Source organism: Callionymus lyra, chromosome 3, assembly GCF_982586985.1.
Source record: "Callionymus lyra chromosome 3, fCalLyr1.hap1.1, whole genome shotgun sequence".
Lineage (NCBI taxonomy): Eukaryota > Metazoa > Chordata > Actinopteri > Syngnathiformes > Callionymidae > Callionymus > Callionymus lyra.
Genome location: NC_141820.1, coordinates 648,359 through 667,290, shown reverse-complemented (window position 1 = coordinate 667,290; position 18,932 = coordinate 648,359). Strand labels below are relative to the sequence as shown.

At 45.4% G+C, this 18,932-nt stretch overlaps 1 protein-coding gene across 1 annotated transcript; it reads right to left on the bottom strand.

Annotated features, from left to right (window-relative positions):
• Positions 1-310: 310 nt before the first annotated feature.
• On the bottom strand, positions 311-17,880 carry tfap2e (transcription factor AP-2 epsilon). Its single transcript, XM_087785648.1, has 6 exons — positions 17,859-17,880; positions 17,287-17,358; positions 11,512-11,704; positions 10,723-10,841; positions 7,246-7,384; positions 311-557 (listed from the first exon to the last, which is right to left on the bottom strand). Exons 1-6 carry the CDS (start codon positions 17,878-17,880, stop codon positions 311-313), a joined length of 792 nt encoding a protein of 263 aa, XP_087641774.1.
• Between the last annotated feature and the right edge of the window lie 1,052 nt (positions 17,881-18,932).

Below are 18,932 nucleotides of genomic sequence, written 5' to 3'. Positions count from 1 at the left end.
CCACCTACTCGTGTGTGTGTGTGTGTGTGTGTGTGTGTACACAGTATATATATATATATATATATATATATATATATATACAGTATATATATTAATATTAGATGAAACTTCAACTCATTAATTATTCAATACAACAAATGAAATTCAAATCATTTGAAACGTCTTTAATAATATATTACATTTACTTCGTAACAACACAACGAGTACAAAAGGTTTAAATAAAAGCGACTCGACTGCACACACTGTGCGTCCAGAAGAACGAGTCCTGATTGGTCCAGAGGTCGTGACGAGGCCTCTGAGGGGTCAGAGGTCAGATCTTCCCGCGATGCTTGCTCTGCTTCTCGTGACCCTTGTCCAGCATCTTCAGCGCCTCCACCAGGTAGCTCTGGAACGCCGTCAGCGCGGCGCAGATGGCAGGCGCGCCGAAGCCGTGGGTGAGGAGGCTGAAGTGGGTCAGACCGCCCTGAAGACCCGGGTCCAGGTGGGACGCGGGTCGACTGCTGCCCAGAGGAGAACCATCCTGAGTCATCGTGTCCATGAACTCTTTACTGATCTGCCTGAAGACACGGGTCAGAGCCGGAGCACATGAACACATGATCCACGTGATGAACACATGATGAACACATGATCCACGTGATGAACACATTATCCACACGATGAACACATTATCCACACGATGAACACATGATCCACGTGATGAACACATGATGAACACATGATCCACGTGATGAACACATGATCCACATGATGAACACATTATCCACACGATGAACACATGATCCACGTGATGAACACATGATCCACATGATGAACACATGATCCACGTGATGAACACATGATCCACGGGATGAACACATGATCCACGGGATGAACACGTGATGAACACATGATCCACGGGATGAACACATGATCCACGTGATGAACACATGATCCACGTGATGAACACATGATCCACGGGATGAACACATGATGAACACATGATCCACATGATGAACACATGATCCACGTGATGAACACATGATCCACGGGATGAACACATGATGAACACATGATCCACGTGATGAACACATGATCCACATGATGAACACATGATCCACGGGATGAACACATGATGAACACATGATCCACATGATGAACACATGATCCACGTGATGAACACATGATCCACGGGATGAACACATGATGAACACATGATCCACGTGATGAACACATGATCCACGTGATGAACACATGATCAACATGATGAACACATGATCCACGTGATGAACACATGATCCACACGATGAACACATGATCAACATGATGAACACATGATCCACCTGATGAACACATGATCCACACGATGAACACATGATCCACGTGATGAACACATGATCCACGTGATGAACACATGATCCACACATGATCCACGTGATGAACACATGATCCACATGATGAACACATGATCCACATGATGAACACATGATCCACGGGATGAACACATGATGAACACATGATCCACATGATCCACGTGATGAACACATGATCCACATGATGAACACATGATCCACGGGATGAACACATGATGAACACATGATCCACGTGATGAACACATGATCCACATGATGAACACATGATGAACACATGATCCACATGATGAACACATGATCCACGGGATGAACACATGATGAACACATGATCCACGTGATGAACACATGATCCATGTGATGAACACATGATCCACGTGATGAACAATACATGATCAACATGATTAACACATGATGAACACATGATCCACGTGATGAACACATGATCAACATGATGAACACATGATCCACGTGATGAACACATGATCAACATGATGAACACATGATGAACACATGATCAACATGATGAACACATGATCCACGTGATGAACACATGATCCACGTGATGAACACATGATCCACGTGATGAACACATGATCAACATGATGAACACATGATGAACATGATGAACACATGATCAACATGATGAACACATGATCCACGTGATGAACACATGATCCACGTGATGAACACATGATCCACATGATGAACACATGATCCACGTGATGAACACATGATCCACGTGATGAACACATTATCCACGTGATGAACACATGATCAACATGATGAACACATGATCCACGTGATGAACACATGATCAACATGATGAACACATGATCCACGTGATGAACACATGATCCACGTGATGAACACATGATCAACATGATGAACACATGATCCACGTGATGAACACATGATCAACATGATGAACACATGATCCACGGGATGAACACATGATCCACGGGATGAACACATGATGAACACATGATCCACGTGATGAACACATGATCCACGTGATGAACACATGATCCACATGATGAACACATGATCCATGGGATGAACACATGATGAACACATGATCCACATGATGAACACATGATCCACGTGATGAACACATGATCCACGTGATGAACACATGATCCACATGATGAACACATGATCCACGGGATGAACACATGATGATCACATGATCCACATGATGAACACATGACGCACGTGATGAACACATGATCCACATGATGAACACATGATCCACGGGATGAACACATGATGAACACATGATCCACGTGATGAACACATGATCCACATGATGAACACATGATCCACGGGATGAACACATGATGAACACATGATCCACGTGATGAACACATGATCCACATGATGAACACATGATCCACGGGATGAACACATGATGAACACATGATCCACGTGATGAACACATGATCCACATGATGAACACATGATCCACGGGATGAACACATGATGAACACATGATCCACGTGATGAACACATGATCCACGTGATGAACACATGATCCACGTGATGAACAACACATGATGAACATGATTAACACATGATCAACACATGATCAACATGATGAACACATGATCCACGTGATGAACACATGATCAACATGATGAACACATGATCCACGTGATGAACACATGATCAACATGATCAACACATGATCAACACATGATCAACATGATGAACACATGATCCACGTGATGAACACATGATCAACATGATGAACACATGATCCACGTGATGAACACATGATCAACATGATGAACACATGATCCACGTGATGATCAACATGATGAACACATGATCCACGTGATGAACACATGATCCACGTGATGAACACATGATGAACATGATGAACACATGATCCACATGATGATCAACACATGATCAACATGATGAACACATGATCCACGTGATGAACACATGATCCACGTGATGAACACATGATCAACATGATGAACACATGATCCACGTGATGAACACATGATCAACATGATGGACACATGATCCACGGGATGAACACATGATCAACATGATGAACACATGATCCACATGATGATCAACACATGATCAACATGATGATGAACACATGATGATGAACACATGATCCACGTGATGAACACATGATGAACACATGATCCATGATGATGAACACATGATCAACATGATGAACACATGATCCACATGATGATCAACACATGATCAACATGATTATGAACACATGATGATGAACACATGATCCACGTGATGAACACATGATCAACATGATGAACACATGATCCACGTGATGAACACATTATCAACATGATGAACACATGATCCACGTGATGAACACATGATCCACGTGATGAACACATGATCAACATGATGAACACATGATCCACGTGATGAACACATTATCAACATGAACACATGATCCACGTGATGAACACATGATCCACGTGATGAACACATGATCAACATGATGAACACATGATCCACATGATGATCAACACATGATCAACATGATGATGAACACATGATGATGAACACATAATCCACGTGATGAACACATGATCAACATGATGATGAACACATGATCCATGATGATGAACACATTATCAACATGATGATGAACACATGATGATGAACACATTATCAACATGATGATGAACACATGATGATGAACACATGATCAACATGATGATGAACACATGATCAACATGATGATGAACACATTATCAATGTGATGATGAACACATGATCCACATGATGATGAACACATGATCCACATGATGATGAACACATGATCAACATGATGATGAACACATGATCAACGTGATGATGAACACATGATCCACATGATGATGAACACATGATGATGAACACATGATCAACATGATGATGATCAACATGATGATGAACACATTATCAACGTGATGATGAACACATGATCAACGTGATGATGAACAAATGATCCACATGATGATGAACACATGATCAACGTGATGATGAACACATGATCCACATGATGATGAACACATTATGATGAACACATGATCAACATGATGATGAACACATGATCCACATGATGATGAACACATGATCCACATAATGAACACATGATGATGAACACATGATCCACATGATGAACACATGATGATGAACACATGATCCACATAATGAACACATGATGATGAACACATGATCCACATGATGAACACATGATCCACATGATGAACACATTATCCACATGATCAACACATGATCAACATGATGATGAACACATGATCCACATGATGAACACATGATCCACACGATGAACACTTGATGATGAACACATTATCAACATGATGCAACCATGAGGATGAACACATGAGGATGAACACATGATCAACATGATGAACACATGATCCACGTGATGAACACATGATCCACGTGATGAACACATGATCAACATGATCAACACATGATCAACATGATGATGAACACATGATCAACATGATGATGAACACATGATGATGAACACATGATCCACGTGATGAACACATGATCAACATGATGAACACATGATCCACGTGATGAACACATTATCAACATGAACACATGATCCACGTGATGAACACATGATCCACGTGATGAACACATGATCAACATGATGAACACATGATCCACGTGATGAACACATTATCAACATGATGAACACATGATCCACGTGATGAACACATGATCCACGTGATGAACACATGATCAACATGATCAACACATGATCAACATGATGATGAACACATGATCAACATGATGATGAACACATGATGATGAACACATGATCCACGTGATGAACACATGATCAACATGATGAACACATGATCCACGTGATGAACACATTATCAACATGAACACATGATCCACGTGATGAACACATGATCCACGTGATGAACACATGATCAACATGATGAACACATGATCCACATGATGATCAACACATGATCAACATGATGATGAACACATGATGATGAACACATAATCCACGTGATGAACACATGATCAACATGATGATGAACACATGATCCATGATGATGAACACATTATCAACATGATGATGAACACATGATGATGAACACATTATCAACATGATGATGAACACATGATGATGAACACATGATCAACATGATGATGAACACATGATCAACATGATGATGAACACATGATCAACATGATGATGAACACATTATCAATGTGATGATGAACACATGATCCACATGATGATGAACACATGATCCACATGATGATGAACACATGATCAACATGATGATGAACACATGATCAACGTGATGATGAACACATGATCCACATGATGATGAACACATGATGATGAACACATGATCAACATGATGATGATCAACATGATGATGAACACATTATCAACGTGATGATGAACACATGATCAACGTGATGATGAACAAATGATCCACATGATGATGAACACATTATCAACGTGATGATGAACACATGATCCACATGATGATGAACACATTATGATGAACACATGATCAACATGATGATGAACACATGATCCACATGATGATGAACACATGATCCACATAATGAACACATGATGATGAACACATGATCCACATGATGAACACATGATGATGAACACATGATCCACATAATGAACACATGATGATGAACACATGATCCACATGATGAACACATGATCCACATGATGAACACATTATCCACATGATGAACAGATGATCAACATGATGATGAACACATGATCCACATGATGAACACATGATCCACACGATGAACACTTGATGATGAACACATGATCAACATGATGCAACCATGAGGATGAACACATGAGGATGAACACATGATCAACATGATGAACACATGATCCACATGATGAACACATGATGATGAACACATGATGATGAACACATGATGAACACATGATGATGAACACACGATCCACTTGATGAACACATGATGATAAACACATGAGGATGAACACATGATCAACATGATACACGCATGATCCACATGATGCACACATGATCAACATGATGATGAACACATGATCCACATGATGAACACATGATCCACACGATGAACACTTGATGATGAACACATGATCAACATGATGCAACCATGAGGATGAACACATGATCAACATGATGAACACATGATCCACATGATGAACACATTATGATGAACACACGATCCACATGATGAACACATGATGATGAACACATGATGAACACATGATGATGAACACACGATCCACATGATGAACACATGATGATGAACACATGAGGATGAACACATGATCAACATGATACACGCATGATCCACATGATGAACACATGATCAACATGATGATGAACACATGATCAACATGATGAACACATGATCCACATGATGAACACATTATGATGAACACACGATCCACATGATGAACACATGATGGTGAACACATGATGATGAACACATGATGAACACATGATGATGAACACACGATCCACATGATGAACACATGATGATGAACACATGAGGATGAACACATGATCAACATGATACACGCATGATCCACATGATGAACACATGATGATGAACACATGATCCACATGATGAACACTTGATGATGAACACATGATCAACATGATGCACACATGAGGATGAACACATGATGAAGAACACATGATCCACATGATGAACACATGAGGATGAACACATGATCAACATGATGAACACATGAGGATAAACACATGATGATGAACACATGAGGATGAACACATGATCAAAATGATGAACACATGATGAAGAACACATGATCCACATGATGAACACATGAGGATGAACACATGATCAACACTGAACTCACCTGGTGGCGAGCAACATGCTGCGTCTGCTCTGCAGCTGCTCGGCGTCGTTCTGCCGACACAGGTGTTCGGCTGCGGCTCTGGCGGGAAACTCGGTCTCACACACGTAACCGAAGTCTCTGGCCAGGTGTACGGCCTCACCTGTCGAGAGGTTAGGGAATTATGAACCCATGACCTTTGACATATTTACATGAATGAATTCATTAATGATCACATTACTGAAGTATTTTGAACAGTAAATGTATCGTTACCACAAAAAAATATACATTCATGTCTAAACTGAGTCTTAGTGAAAGTTCTTCAATATTTTGTGTGGACACCATCAGATGCTGAGGATGAAGATGTTCTATTGGGTTTAGATCTGGAGACATGTTTGACCTTCACTCTCAGCCTCTCTAGTAAAGGTCGTCTTAGAGGTCATGATGCTGCTGGAACGACCCAGTGTTGGGAGGAAGAGGATCATCAGTGGTTCACAGTATTGTTGGAGTCAATGTTTCCTTCAAATGTAGCAACACCTGCTGTACTCATGAAGCTCCTCACCTGGTGTTCAAGACCTTCTCTCTAGGTCCTCAGAGGAGCCTTCGCTGTCATCCCGCCACCATACTTCGGACCGTACTTCTGACCCTACTTCTGACCGTACTTCTGACCCTACTTCTGACCCTACTTCTGACCGCACTTCTGACCCTACTTCTGACCCTACTTCTGACCGTACTTCTGACCGCACTTCTGACCGCACATCTGACCCTACTTCTGACCCTACTTCCGACCATACTTCTGACCGTACTTCTGACCGCACTTCTGACCGCACTTCTGACCCTACTTCTGACCCTACTTCTGACCGCACTTCTGACCCTACTTCTGACCCTACTTCTGACCGTACTTCTGACCGCACTTCTGACCGCACATCTGACCCTACTTCTGACCCTACTTCCGACCATACTTCTGACCGTACTTCTGACCGCACTTCTGACCGCACTTCTGACCCTACTTCTGACCCTACTTCTGACCGCACTTCTGACCGCACATCTGACCGCACATCTGACCCTACTTCTGACCCTACTTCCAACCATACTTCTGACCGTACTTCTGACCGTACTTTTGACCGTACTTCTGACTGTACTTCTGACCCTACTTCTGACCCTACTTCTGACCCTACTTCTGACCGTACTTTTGACCCTACTTCTGACCCTACTTCTGACCCTACTTCTGACCGTACTTCTGACCGCACTTCTGACCGCACATCTGACCCTACTTCTGACCCTACTTCCGACCATACTTCCGACCGTACTTCTGACCGCACTTCTGACCGCACTTCTGACCCTACTTCTGACCCTACTTCTGACCGTACTTCTGACCGCACTTCTGACCGCACATCTGACCCTACTTCTGACCCTACTTCCGACCATACTTCTGACCGTACTTCTGACCGTACTTTTGACCGTACTTCTGACCGTACTTCTGACCGTACTTCTGACCCTACTTCTGACCGTACTTCTGACCATACTTGCGACCCTACTTCCGACCGTACTTCCGACCGTACTTCCGACCCTACTTCCGACCCTACTTCCGACCCTACTTCTGACCCTACTTCTGACCCTACTTCTGACCGTACTTCCGACCCTACTTCCGACCCTACTTCTGACCCTACTTCTGACCTTACTTCCGAAAGTACTTCTGACCGTACTTCTGACCGTACTTCTGACCGTACTTCTGACCCTACTTCCGACCATACTTCTGACCCTACTTCTGACCCTACTTCTGACCCTACTTCTGACCTTACTTCCGAAAGTACTTCTGACCCTACTTCTGACCCTACTTCTGACCCTACTTCTGACCCTACTTCCGACCCTACTTCCGACCCTACTTCCGACCATACTTCTGACCCTACTTCTGACCCTACTTCTGACCCTACTTCCGACCCTACTTCCGACCCTACTTCTGACCGTACTTCTGACCCTACTTCTGACCGTACTTCTGACCTTACTTCTGAAAGTACTTCTGACCGTACTTCTGACCGCACTTCTGACCGCACTTCTGACCCTACTTCTGACCCTACTTCTGACCCTACTTCTGACCGTACTTCCGGCCGTACTTCCGACCCGCGACTGGTGTCATGCGTTGGTTCCAACTGCACCAGTTTGCTGGCAGCAGATCTTCATGCCTTTGGCAGTTTCCTGCAATTCGTGTTCTTCTGGAAGCTATTTCGTGGCTCATCCCAGGTACTCCCTTATACAGAGTCTGTAGGTGGACTTCTGTAGGTGGACTTCTGTAGGTGGACTTCTGTAGGTGGACTTCTGAAGGTGGACTTCTGTAGGTGGACTTCTGTAGGTGGACTTCTGAAGGTGGACTTCTGTAGGTGAACTTCTGAAGGTGGACTTCTGTAGGTAGACTTCTCTAGGTGGACTTCTGTAGGTGGACTTCTGTAGGTGGACTTCTGTAGGTGGACTTCTGTAGGTGGACTTCTGAAGGTGGACTTCTGTAGGTGGACTTCTCTAGGTGGACTTCTGTAGGTGGACTTCTGTAGGTGGACTTCTGTAGGTGGACTTCTGAAGGTGGACTTCTGTAGGTGGACTTCTGTAGGTGGACTTCTGTAAGTGGACTTCTGAAGGTGGACTTCTGTAGGTGGACTTCTGTAGGTGGACTTCTGAAGGTGGACTTCTGAAGGTGGACTTGGTCGTTGTTCAGTAGTATGTGCAGCATTCTGGTGAGCAGTGTTCTCGCTGCTGGGCTCTGCTCCTCCGTCTCACCGCTGAAAGCACCGCTTTACCTCCTCCTTATACTTGGTTTGCAGGCCAGGTTCGGTCCAGAGAGTCTCCAGTCAGATCTTGGCTCGAGGGCCCTGAGGCTCAGTCCTACCCTCATGCAGACAACGCGGTGATCCGAGCCTACAGTGCTGTAAGGCTTAGCCTTCAGGATGAGACTCCACTCTTGTCTAACTAACTAGGATGTAGACCAGCTGACGTAGTGCACCTGACGCTCGGTCTTGGAAGGTCCAAGTCTTTGTTCTCTTGAGAGAAGGGCAGTGAAGTGCCTCCCATTACGGTTGGTGAGTTGTGAGTTGTCCTCTGGTCCAGCCCTTGCGTTGAAGTTGCCCAGGATTGCAAGACGTTATTTGCTTGGACATCATGGACCCCTACTGTGAGGTTCTCATAGAACCTCCTCAGATGGTGCCACGTTGGTGGGCGAGTACACGAGTGTCCTTCTCCTAAGTGGGTTGCCGACCTTGGCTTTGAGCCACACCTGCCTTCGCTATTGACCCACAGCTGGGAGAGAGGTTAAGGCGCCGGTGGACCTGCACACCTTTACCTCCAGGACCCACTGCTGCCCCCTATTAGATCTTTGTCCGGATCCTCCTCCTTGACCTCACCTCCTAGAGTGGCCCTACCAGGAGTTGGAGCTCCAGACGACATTGCTCTTAGGTTCACTGGAACAGTGGGTGTGTGTGTGTGTGTGTGTGTGTGTGTGTGTGTGTGTCTCACCCTCCACCAGAGATGTGAGTAGAGTGACATTGGCTGCCTTGCGTCTCCCGGCAGGAAGATTGAGTCCAATCTTCTCCAGACGCTCTCGTAGACACCGACCACCGTTCTTAGACTTCGCCCTGAAGCACAAGTTTAGAAGTTAGTGTGTGTGTGAGTGTGTGTGTGTGTATGTGCATGTGTGTGTGTGTGTGTGTGTATGTGTGTGTGTGTGTGAGCGTGTGTGAGCGTGCGTGTGCGTGTGTGTGTGAGCGTGTGTGTGTGTGTGTGTATGTGCATGTGTGTGTGTGTGAGCGTGTGTGAGCGTGCGTGTGCGTGTGTGTGAGCGTGTGTGCGCGAGCCTGTGTGTATGTGTGTGCGTGTGTGTGTGTGAGCGTGTGTGTGTGTGTGTGAGCGTGTGTGTGAGCGTGTGTGCGCGAGCCTGTGTGTGTGAGCGTGTGTGCGTGTGTGTGAGCGTGTGTGCGCGAGCCTGTGTGTATGTGTCTGCGTGTGTGTGTGAGCGTGTGTGTGCGTGTGTGTGTGAGCGTGTGTGTGCGTGTGTGTGTGTGCGTGTGTGTGTGAGCGTGTGTGTGTGTGTATGTGCATGTGTGTGTGCGTGTGAGCGTGTGTGAGCGTGTGTGCGTGTGTGTGAGCGTGTGTGCGCGAGCCTGTGTGTATGTGTCTGCGTGTGTGTGAGAGCGTGTGTGTGCGTGTGTGTGTGAGCGTGTGTCTGTGTGTGTGTGTGTTTAGCAGCAGTGCTATAAACGATAACTATTGTTTTGTTTGTGTGCTGTAGTGCGTTTGTTGTGTTACCGGCGCAGCACTCCTCCCAGCAGGGAGGCGTTGAGACACTCTGGAGGTGAAAGTCGTCGCTGAACTTCTGCGATGGTGACCTTGTACTTGGAGGTGGAGCTGAGCAGAGACAGACGTCCTGGGACGGAGCAGAAGATCTCCAGCGGACTCGAGAGAAGAACCTGCTTCGAGCCCAGTTTGGACGTGACTGGAGCTGAAAACACACGTGACATCTGTGACACACACATGACATCTGTGACACACACATGACATCTGTGACACACACACATGACATCTGTGACACACACGTGACATCTGTGACACACACATGACATCTGTGACACACACATGACATCTGTGACACACACATGACATCTGTGACACACACACATGACATCTGTGACACACACATGACATCTGTGACACACACATGACATCTGTGACACACACACATGACATCTGTGACACACACATGACATCTGTGACACACACATGACATCTGTGACACACACATGACATCTGTGACACACACACATGACATCTGTGACACACACGTGACATCTGTGACACACACATGACATCTGTGACACACACATGACATCTGTGACACACACACATGTGACATCTGTGACACACACATGACATCTGTGACACACACATGACATCTGTGACACACACACATGTGACATCTGTGACACACACATGACATCTGTGACACACACATGACATCTGTGACACACACACATGTGACATCTGTGACACACACAGGACATCTGTGACACACACATGACATCTGTGACACACACACATGTGACATCTGTGACACACACATGACATCTGTGACACACACATGACATCTGTGACACACACACATGTGACATCTGTGACACACACATGACATCTGTGACACACACATGACATCTGTGACACACACACATGTGACATCTGTGACACACACATGACATCTGTGACACACACATGACATCTGTGACACACACATGACATCTGTGACACACACATGACATCTGTGACACACACATGACATCTGTGACACACACACATGTGACATCTGTGACACACACATGACATCTGTGACACACACACATGACATCTGTGACACACACACATGACATCTGTGACACACACACATGTGACATCTGTGACACACACATGACATCTGTGACACACACACATGACATCTGTGACACACACATGACATCTGTGACACACACACATGTGACATCTGTGACACACACATGACATCTGTGACACACACATGACATCTGTGACACACACACATGTGACATCTGTGACACACACACATGTGACATCTGTGACACACACGTGACATCTGTGACACACACGTGACATCTGTGACACACACGTGACATCTGTGACACACACGTGACATCTGTGACACACACACATGACATCTGTGACACACACACGTGACATCTGTGACACACACACGACATCTGTGACACACACACGTGACATCTGTGACACACACACGACATCTGTGACACACACACGTGACATCTGTGACACACACAGATGTGACATCTGTGACACACACACGTGACATCTGTGACACACACACATGACATCTGTGACACACACACATGTGACATCTGTGACACACACACGTGACATCTGTGACACACACACGTGACATCTGTGATACACACACGACATCTGTGACACACACGTGACATCTGTGACACACACACGTGACATCTGTGACACACACACGTGACATCTGTGACACACACACGTGACATCTGTGACACACACACGACATCTGTGACACACACGTGACATCTGTGACACACACATGACATCTGTGACACACACATGACATCTGTGACACACACACGTGACATCTGTGACACACACATGACATCTGTGACACACACACGTGACATCTGTGACACACACACATGTGACATCTGTGACACACACATGACATCTGTGACACACACATGACATCTGTGACACACACATGACATCTGTGACACACACATGACATCTGTGACACACACACGTGACATCTGTGACACACACATGACATCTGTGACACACACACGTGACATCTGTGACACACACACGTGACATCTGTGACACACACACGACATCTGTGACACACACACGTGACATCTGTGACACACACACGTGACATCTGTGACACACACACATGTGACATCTGTGACACACACACGTGACATCTGTGACACACACACGTGACATCTGTGACACACACACATGACATCTGTGACACACACACGTGACATCTGTGACACACACACGTGACATCTGTGACACACACACGACATCTGTGACACACACACGTGACATCTGTGACACACACACGTGACATCTGTGACACACACGTGTTAGTTATACCACAAGTCTTTAAATGTAGATTTGGAGCCAGGGCCTTCAGTTATTAACAATCTGTTTAAAACAATCTTCAAACCTTACTTTACATAAACATATAATTAACTGTTGACCTGAAGCTGCTATAGTTAGAATCTCTTTCTATCCTTCTTTTCTGCAGTACATTCATCCCCTGTTTCAACACTTTTATTTCTCTCCCTCACTCTTCTTTTCTCTCACTGTATCCTCCCTCACTCTTCTCTCTTCTTTTCTCTCACTGTATCCTCCCTCACTCTTCTCTCCTTCTTTTCTCTCACTGTATCCTCCCTCACTCTTCTCTCTTCTTTTCTCTCACTGTATCCTCCCTCACTCTTCTCTCCTTCTTTTCTCTCACTGTATCCTCCCTCACTCTTCTCTCTTCTTTTCTCTCACTGTATCCTCCCTCACTCTTCTCTCTTCTTTTCTCTCACTGTATCCTCCCTCACTCTTCTCTCTTCTTTTCTCTCACTGTATCTTCCCTCACTCTTCTCTCTTCTTTTCTCTCACTGTATCCTCCCTCACTCTTCTCTCTTCTTTTCTCTCACTGTATCCTCCCTCACTCTTCTCTCTTCTTTTCTCTCACTGTATCCTCCCTCACTCTTCTCTCTTCTTTTCTCTCACTGTATCCTCCCTCACTCTTCTCTCTTCTTTTCTCTCACTGTATCCTCCCTCACTCTTCTCTCCTTCTTTTCTCTCACTGTATCCTCCCTCACTCTTCTCTCCTCTTTTCTCTCACTGTGTCCTCCCTCACTCTTCTCTCCTCTTTTCTCTCACTGTGTCCTCCCTCACTCTTCTCTCCTCTTTTCTCTCACTGTATCCTCCCTCACTCTTCTCTCTTCTTTTCTCTCACTGTATCCTCCCTCACTCTTCTCTCTTCTTTCTCTCACTGTATCCTCCCTCACTCTTCTCTCTTCTTTTCTCTCACTGTATCCTCCCTCACTCTTCTCTCTTCTTTTCTCTCACTGTATCCTCCCTCACACTTCTCTCCTCTTTTCTCTCACTGTGTCCTCCTCACTCTTCTCTCCTCTTTTCTCTCACTGTATCCTCCCTCACTCTTCTCTCTTCTTTTCTCTCACTGTATCCTCCCTCACTCTTCTCTCTTCTTTTCTCTCACTGTATCCTCCCTCACTCTTCTCTCTTCTTTTCTCTCACTGTATCCTCCCTCACTCTTCTCTCTTCTTTTCTCTCACTGTATCCTCCCTCACTCTTCTCTCTTCTTTTCACTCACTGTATCCTCCCTCACTCTTCTCTCCTCTTTTCTCTCACTGTATCCTCCCTCACTCTTCTCTCTTCTTTTCTCTCACTGTATCCTCCCTCACTCTTCTCTCTTCTTTTCTCTCACTGTATCCTCCCTCACTCTTCTCTCTTCTTTTCTCTCACTGTATCCTCCCTCACTCTTCTCTCCTCTTTTCTCTCACTGTATCCTCCCTCACTCTTCTCTCTTCTTTTCTCTCACTGTATCCTCCCTCACTCTTCTCTCTTCTTTTCTCTCACTGTATCCTCCCTCACTCTTCTCTCTTCTTTTCTCTCACTGTATCCTCCCTCACTCTTCTTTCTTCTTTTCTCTCACTGTATCCTCCCTTACTCTTCTCTTTCTCTCACTGTATCCTCCCTCACTCTTCTTTCCTCTCACTGTATCCTCCCTCACTCTTCTTTTCTCTCACTGTATCCTCCCTCACTCTTCTCTCTTCTTTCTCTCACTGTATCCTCCCTCACTCTTCTCTCTTCTTTTCTCTCACTCTATCCATCCTCACTCTTCTCTCTTCTTTTCTCTCACTATATCCTCCCTCACTCTTCTCTCTTCTTTTCTCTCACTGTATCCTCCCTCACTCTTCTCTCTTCTTTTCTCTCACTGTATCCTCCCTCACTCTTCTCTCCTCTTTTCTCTCACTGTATCCTCCCTCACTCTTCTCTCTTCTTTTCACTCACTGTATCCTCCCTCACTCTTCTCTCTTCTTTTCTCTCACTATATCCTCCCTCACTCTTCTCTCTTCTTTTCTCTCACTGTATCCTCCCTCACTCTTCTCTCTTCTTTTCTCTCACTGTATCCTCCCTCACTCTTCTCTCTTCTTTTCACTCACTGTATCCTCCCTCACTATTCTCTCTTCTTTTCTCTCACTGTATCCTCCCTCACTCTTCTCTCTTCTTTTCTCTCACTGTATCCTCTCTCACTCTTCTCTCTTCTTTTCTCTCACTATATCCTCCCTCACTCTTCTCTCTTCTTTTCTCTCACTGTATCCTCCCTCACTCTTCTCTCTTCTTTTCTCTCACTGTATCCTCCCTCACTCTTCTCTCCTCTTTTCTCTCACTGTATCCTCCCTCACTCTTCTCTCTTCTTTTCACTCACTGTATCCTCCCTCACTCTTCTCTCTTCTTTTCTCTCACTATATCCTCCCTCACTCTTCTCTCTTCTTTTCTCTCACTGTATCCTCCCTCACTCTTCTCTCTTCTTTCTCTCACTGTATCCTCCCTCACTCTTCTCTCTTCTTTTCACTCACTGTATCCTCCCTCACTATTCTCTCTTCTTTTCTCTCACTGTATCCTCCCTCACTCTTCTCTCTTCTTTTCTCTCACTGTATCCTCTCTCACTCTTCTCTCTTCTTTTCTCTCACTGTATCCTCTCTCACTCTTCTCTCTTCTTTTCTCTCACTGTATCCTCCCTCACTCTTCTCTCTTCTTTTCTCTCACTGTATCCTCCCTCACTCTTCTCTCTTCTTTTCTCTCACTGTATCCTCCCTCACTCTTCTCTCTTCTTTTCACTCACTGTATCCTCCCTCACTATTCTCTCTTCTTTTCTCTCACTGTATCCTCCCTCACTCTTCTCTCTTCTTTTCTCTCACTGTATCCTCCCTCACTCTTCTCTCTTCTTTTCTCTCACTCTATCCTCCCTCACTCTTCTCTCTTCTTTTCTCTCACTGTATCCTCCCTCACTCTTCTCTCTTCTTTTCTCTCACTCTATCCTCCCTCACTCTTCTCTCTTCTTTTCTCTCACTGTATCCTCCCTCACTCCTCTCTCTTCTTTTCTCTCACTGTATCCTCCCTCACTCTTCTCTCTTCTTTTCTCTCACTGTATCCTCTCTCACTCTTCTCTCTTCTTTTCTCTCACTGTATCCATCCTCACTCTTCTCTCTTCTTTTCTCTCACTGTATCCTCCCTCACTCTTCTCTCTTCTTTTCTCTCACTGTATCCTCCCTCACTCTTCTCTCTTCTTTTCTCTCACTATATCCTCCCTCACTCTTCTCTCTTCTTTTCTCCTAAATATATTTAGAAAATAATTGTTTTTTAATAAAACGTTAAAAAATAAACAATTGAAACCTTATCTAGAAAATGTGACGACTCACACCTGAACAGGTAGATTTTACAGGTGTGTCATGACCTCACCAGGATAGAAGGAGTCGCCGGCCTCTCGACCAATCACAGCTGGACCCTGATTCAGCAGCCGTCGACACTGACCTGAACAACAAACATGTGTGTGTTAACATGTGTGTGTGTTAACATGTGTGTGTGTCAACGTGTGTGTGTCAACATGTGTGTGTGTCAACGTGTGAGTGTGTCAACATGTGTGTGTGTTTGTAACACAGGGTGCATGTAGTGCACGTTGAAGCTGCTCTCAGTTGCTGCTGCTGTCTAGAACCCTCTGGAGTGAAAAGAGGAGTCGAGTGCACGAGCCTCCTCTGCCAGTTCAGAGTCTCTCCACCAGCAAGACTCCTGCAGGTCCATACATGTTAACTGGGTACCTTGCAGTCCCAGGCTAAACTACTCGGAGCAGCAGTGGCCCCAGAGATGTGGTGTGCAGGTCCACCAGCCAGTGGTCGTGCCCTGACGCCCGTCAACCACTGCCCCAGCTATGGGCAAATAGACCCACTGCCTTGTGGGTTAGTCTTTTGAGATAAAGGCTAAGGGAGCGCACCCCAACAGAGAAGCATGTGCTGGCGGTCCTAAACAAGAGCTACGTCCTGTCCTTGTCGACCCCATCTTGGTGAAGATAGTGCTACTGGTGATAGTGCACCCCTAGAGCACTTAAAATATCCTATTGCGCAGGTATCCGCCTATGACCGCGGTGAACTAACGTCTGGCGGCGATGTGGTTTTTGGCCTAGAAAAGGTGGCCTAAAATTGCTCACTCAACCCTCACCTGGACAGACTCCCGCACCTGTTGGATCATTCCACTTCTGCAGTCAAAACAGAAGAAACAAGTATTTTACCCTCAAGCTGGCTTCATGGAGCATAAACCTCTTGGACTCCTTTGGCAGGTCTGGACGACCTCACAGAAGGACAGCCCTGGTTGCGTCTGAGTTGAGACGCTATAACATCGACATGCTGCCCTGAGAGAAACCAGGTCCTTGATGAGGGTCTAACAGAGGAGGGCATGGACTACACTTTCTACTGGAAAGGTTCTCCCCAAGGTGGACAACATCTGCACAGTGGGCCATTAAGAACACACTCCTGCCGAAGCTTACAGAAACACCTGTGGGCATCAGTGAGAGACTGAAGACCCTAAGATCCTCCTGGAAAAGAGCATCTATGCCTCACACTAGTGTGTTTGATTCAACTCTACCATCTGACAAGAGACTCAAGACTCCTTCTATCTAGCTCTGGAGGAGGCTCTCTATCGGATCCCAAGAGAGATAAGATCCTCTTGCTTGGGGACTTCAACGCTGGAGTTGGGCAGGACAGTGGTATTTGGAAGGGGGTGCTTGACAGTCATGGATTGGTCAGACCATCTCAACAACATGAGGCTCCTGAGCCTCAGTTCCGAGCACAACCATAACTGACACCATCTTCCAGCAACAGAACAAACATCATGGATGATCCACGTTCACTGGCACCTGATTGATGACATCATTGTGGGGCGCTGTGACATCAGGGATGTTCTCCACACCCGGGCCATCAGAGGTGCAGATGCTGGACAGATCATCACATGATAATGAACGAGGTCCTCATGAAAGTGCGCCCCCTATGGGAAACACGGACCCAGTAGGAGGAGATTAGACTGCGTCGTCTGAAAGATCCCACGACTAGGAATGA

What these genes read in the sequence shown, in the direction of transcription:
- tfap2e (XM_087785648.1), bottom strand. Translation starts at nt 17,880, where the DNA reads ATGGGGTCGACAAGGACAGGAC. An exon ending in GGGGTCGACAAGGACAGGAC is followed by an intron (nt 17,359 to 17,858) that starts GTAGCTCTTGTT and finishes TTTGTTGTTCAG; the next exon opens with GTCAGTGTCGACGGCTGCTG. An exon ending in ACTCACATCTCTGGTGGAGG is followed by an intron (nt 7,385 to 10,722) that starts GTGAGACACACA and finishes ACCTCTCGACAG; the next exon opens with GTGAGGCCGTACACCTGGCC.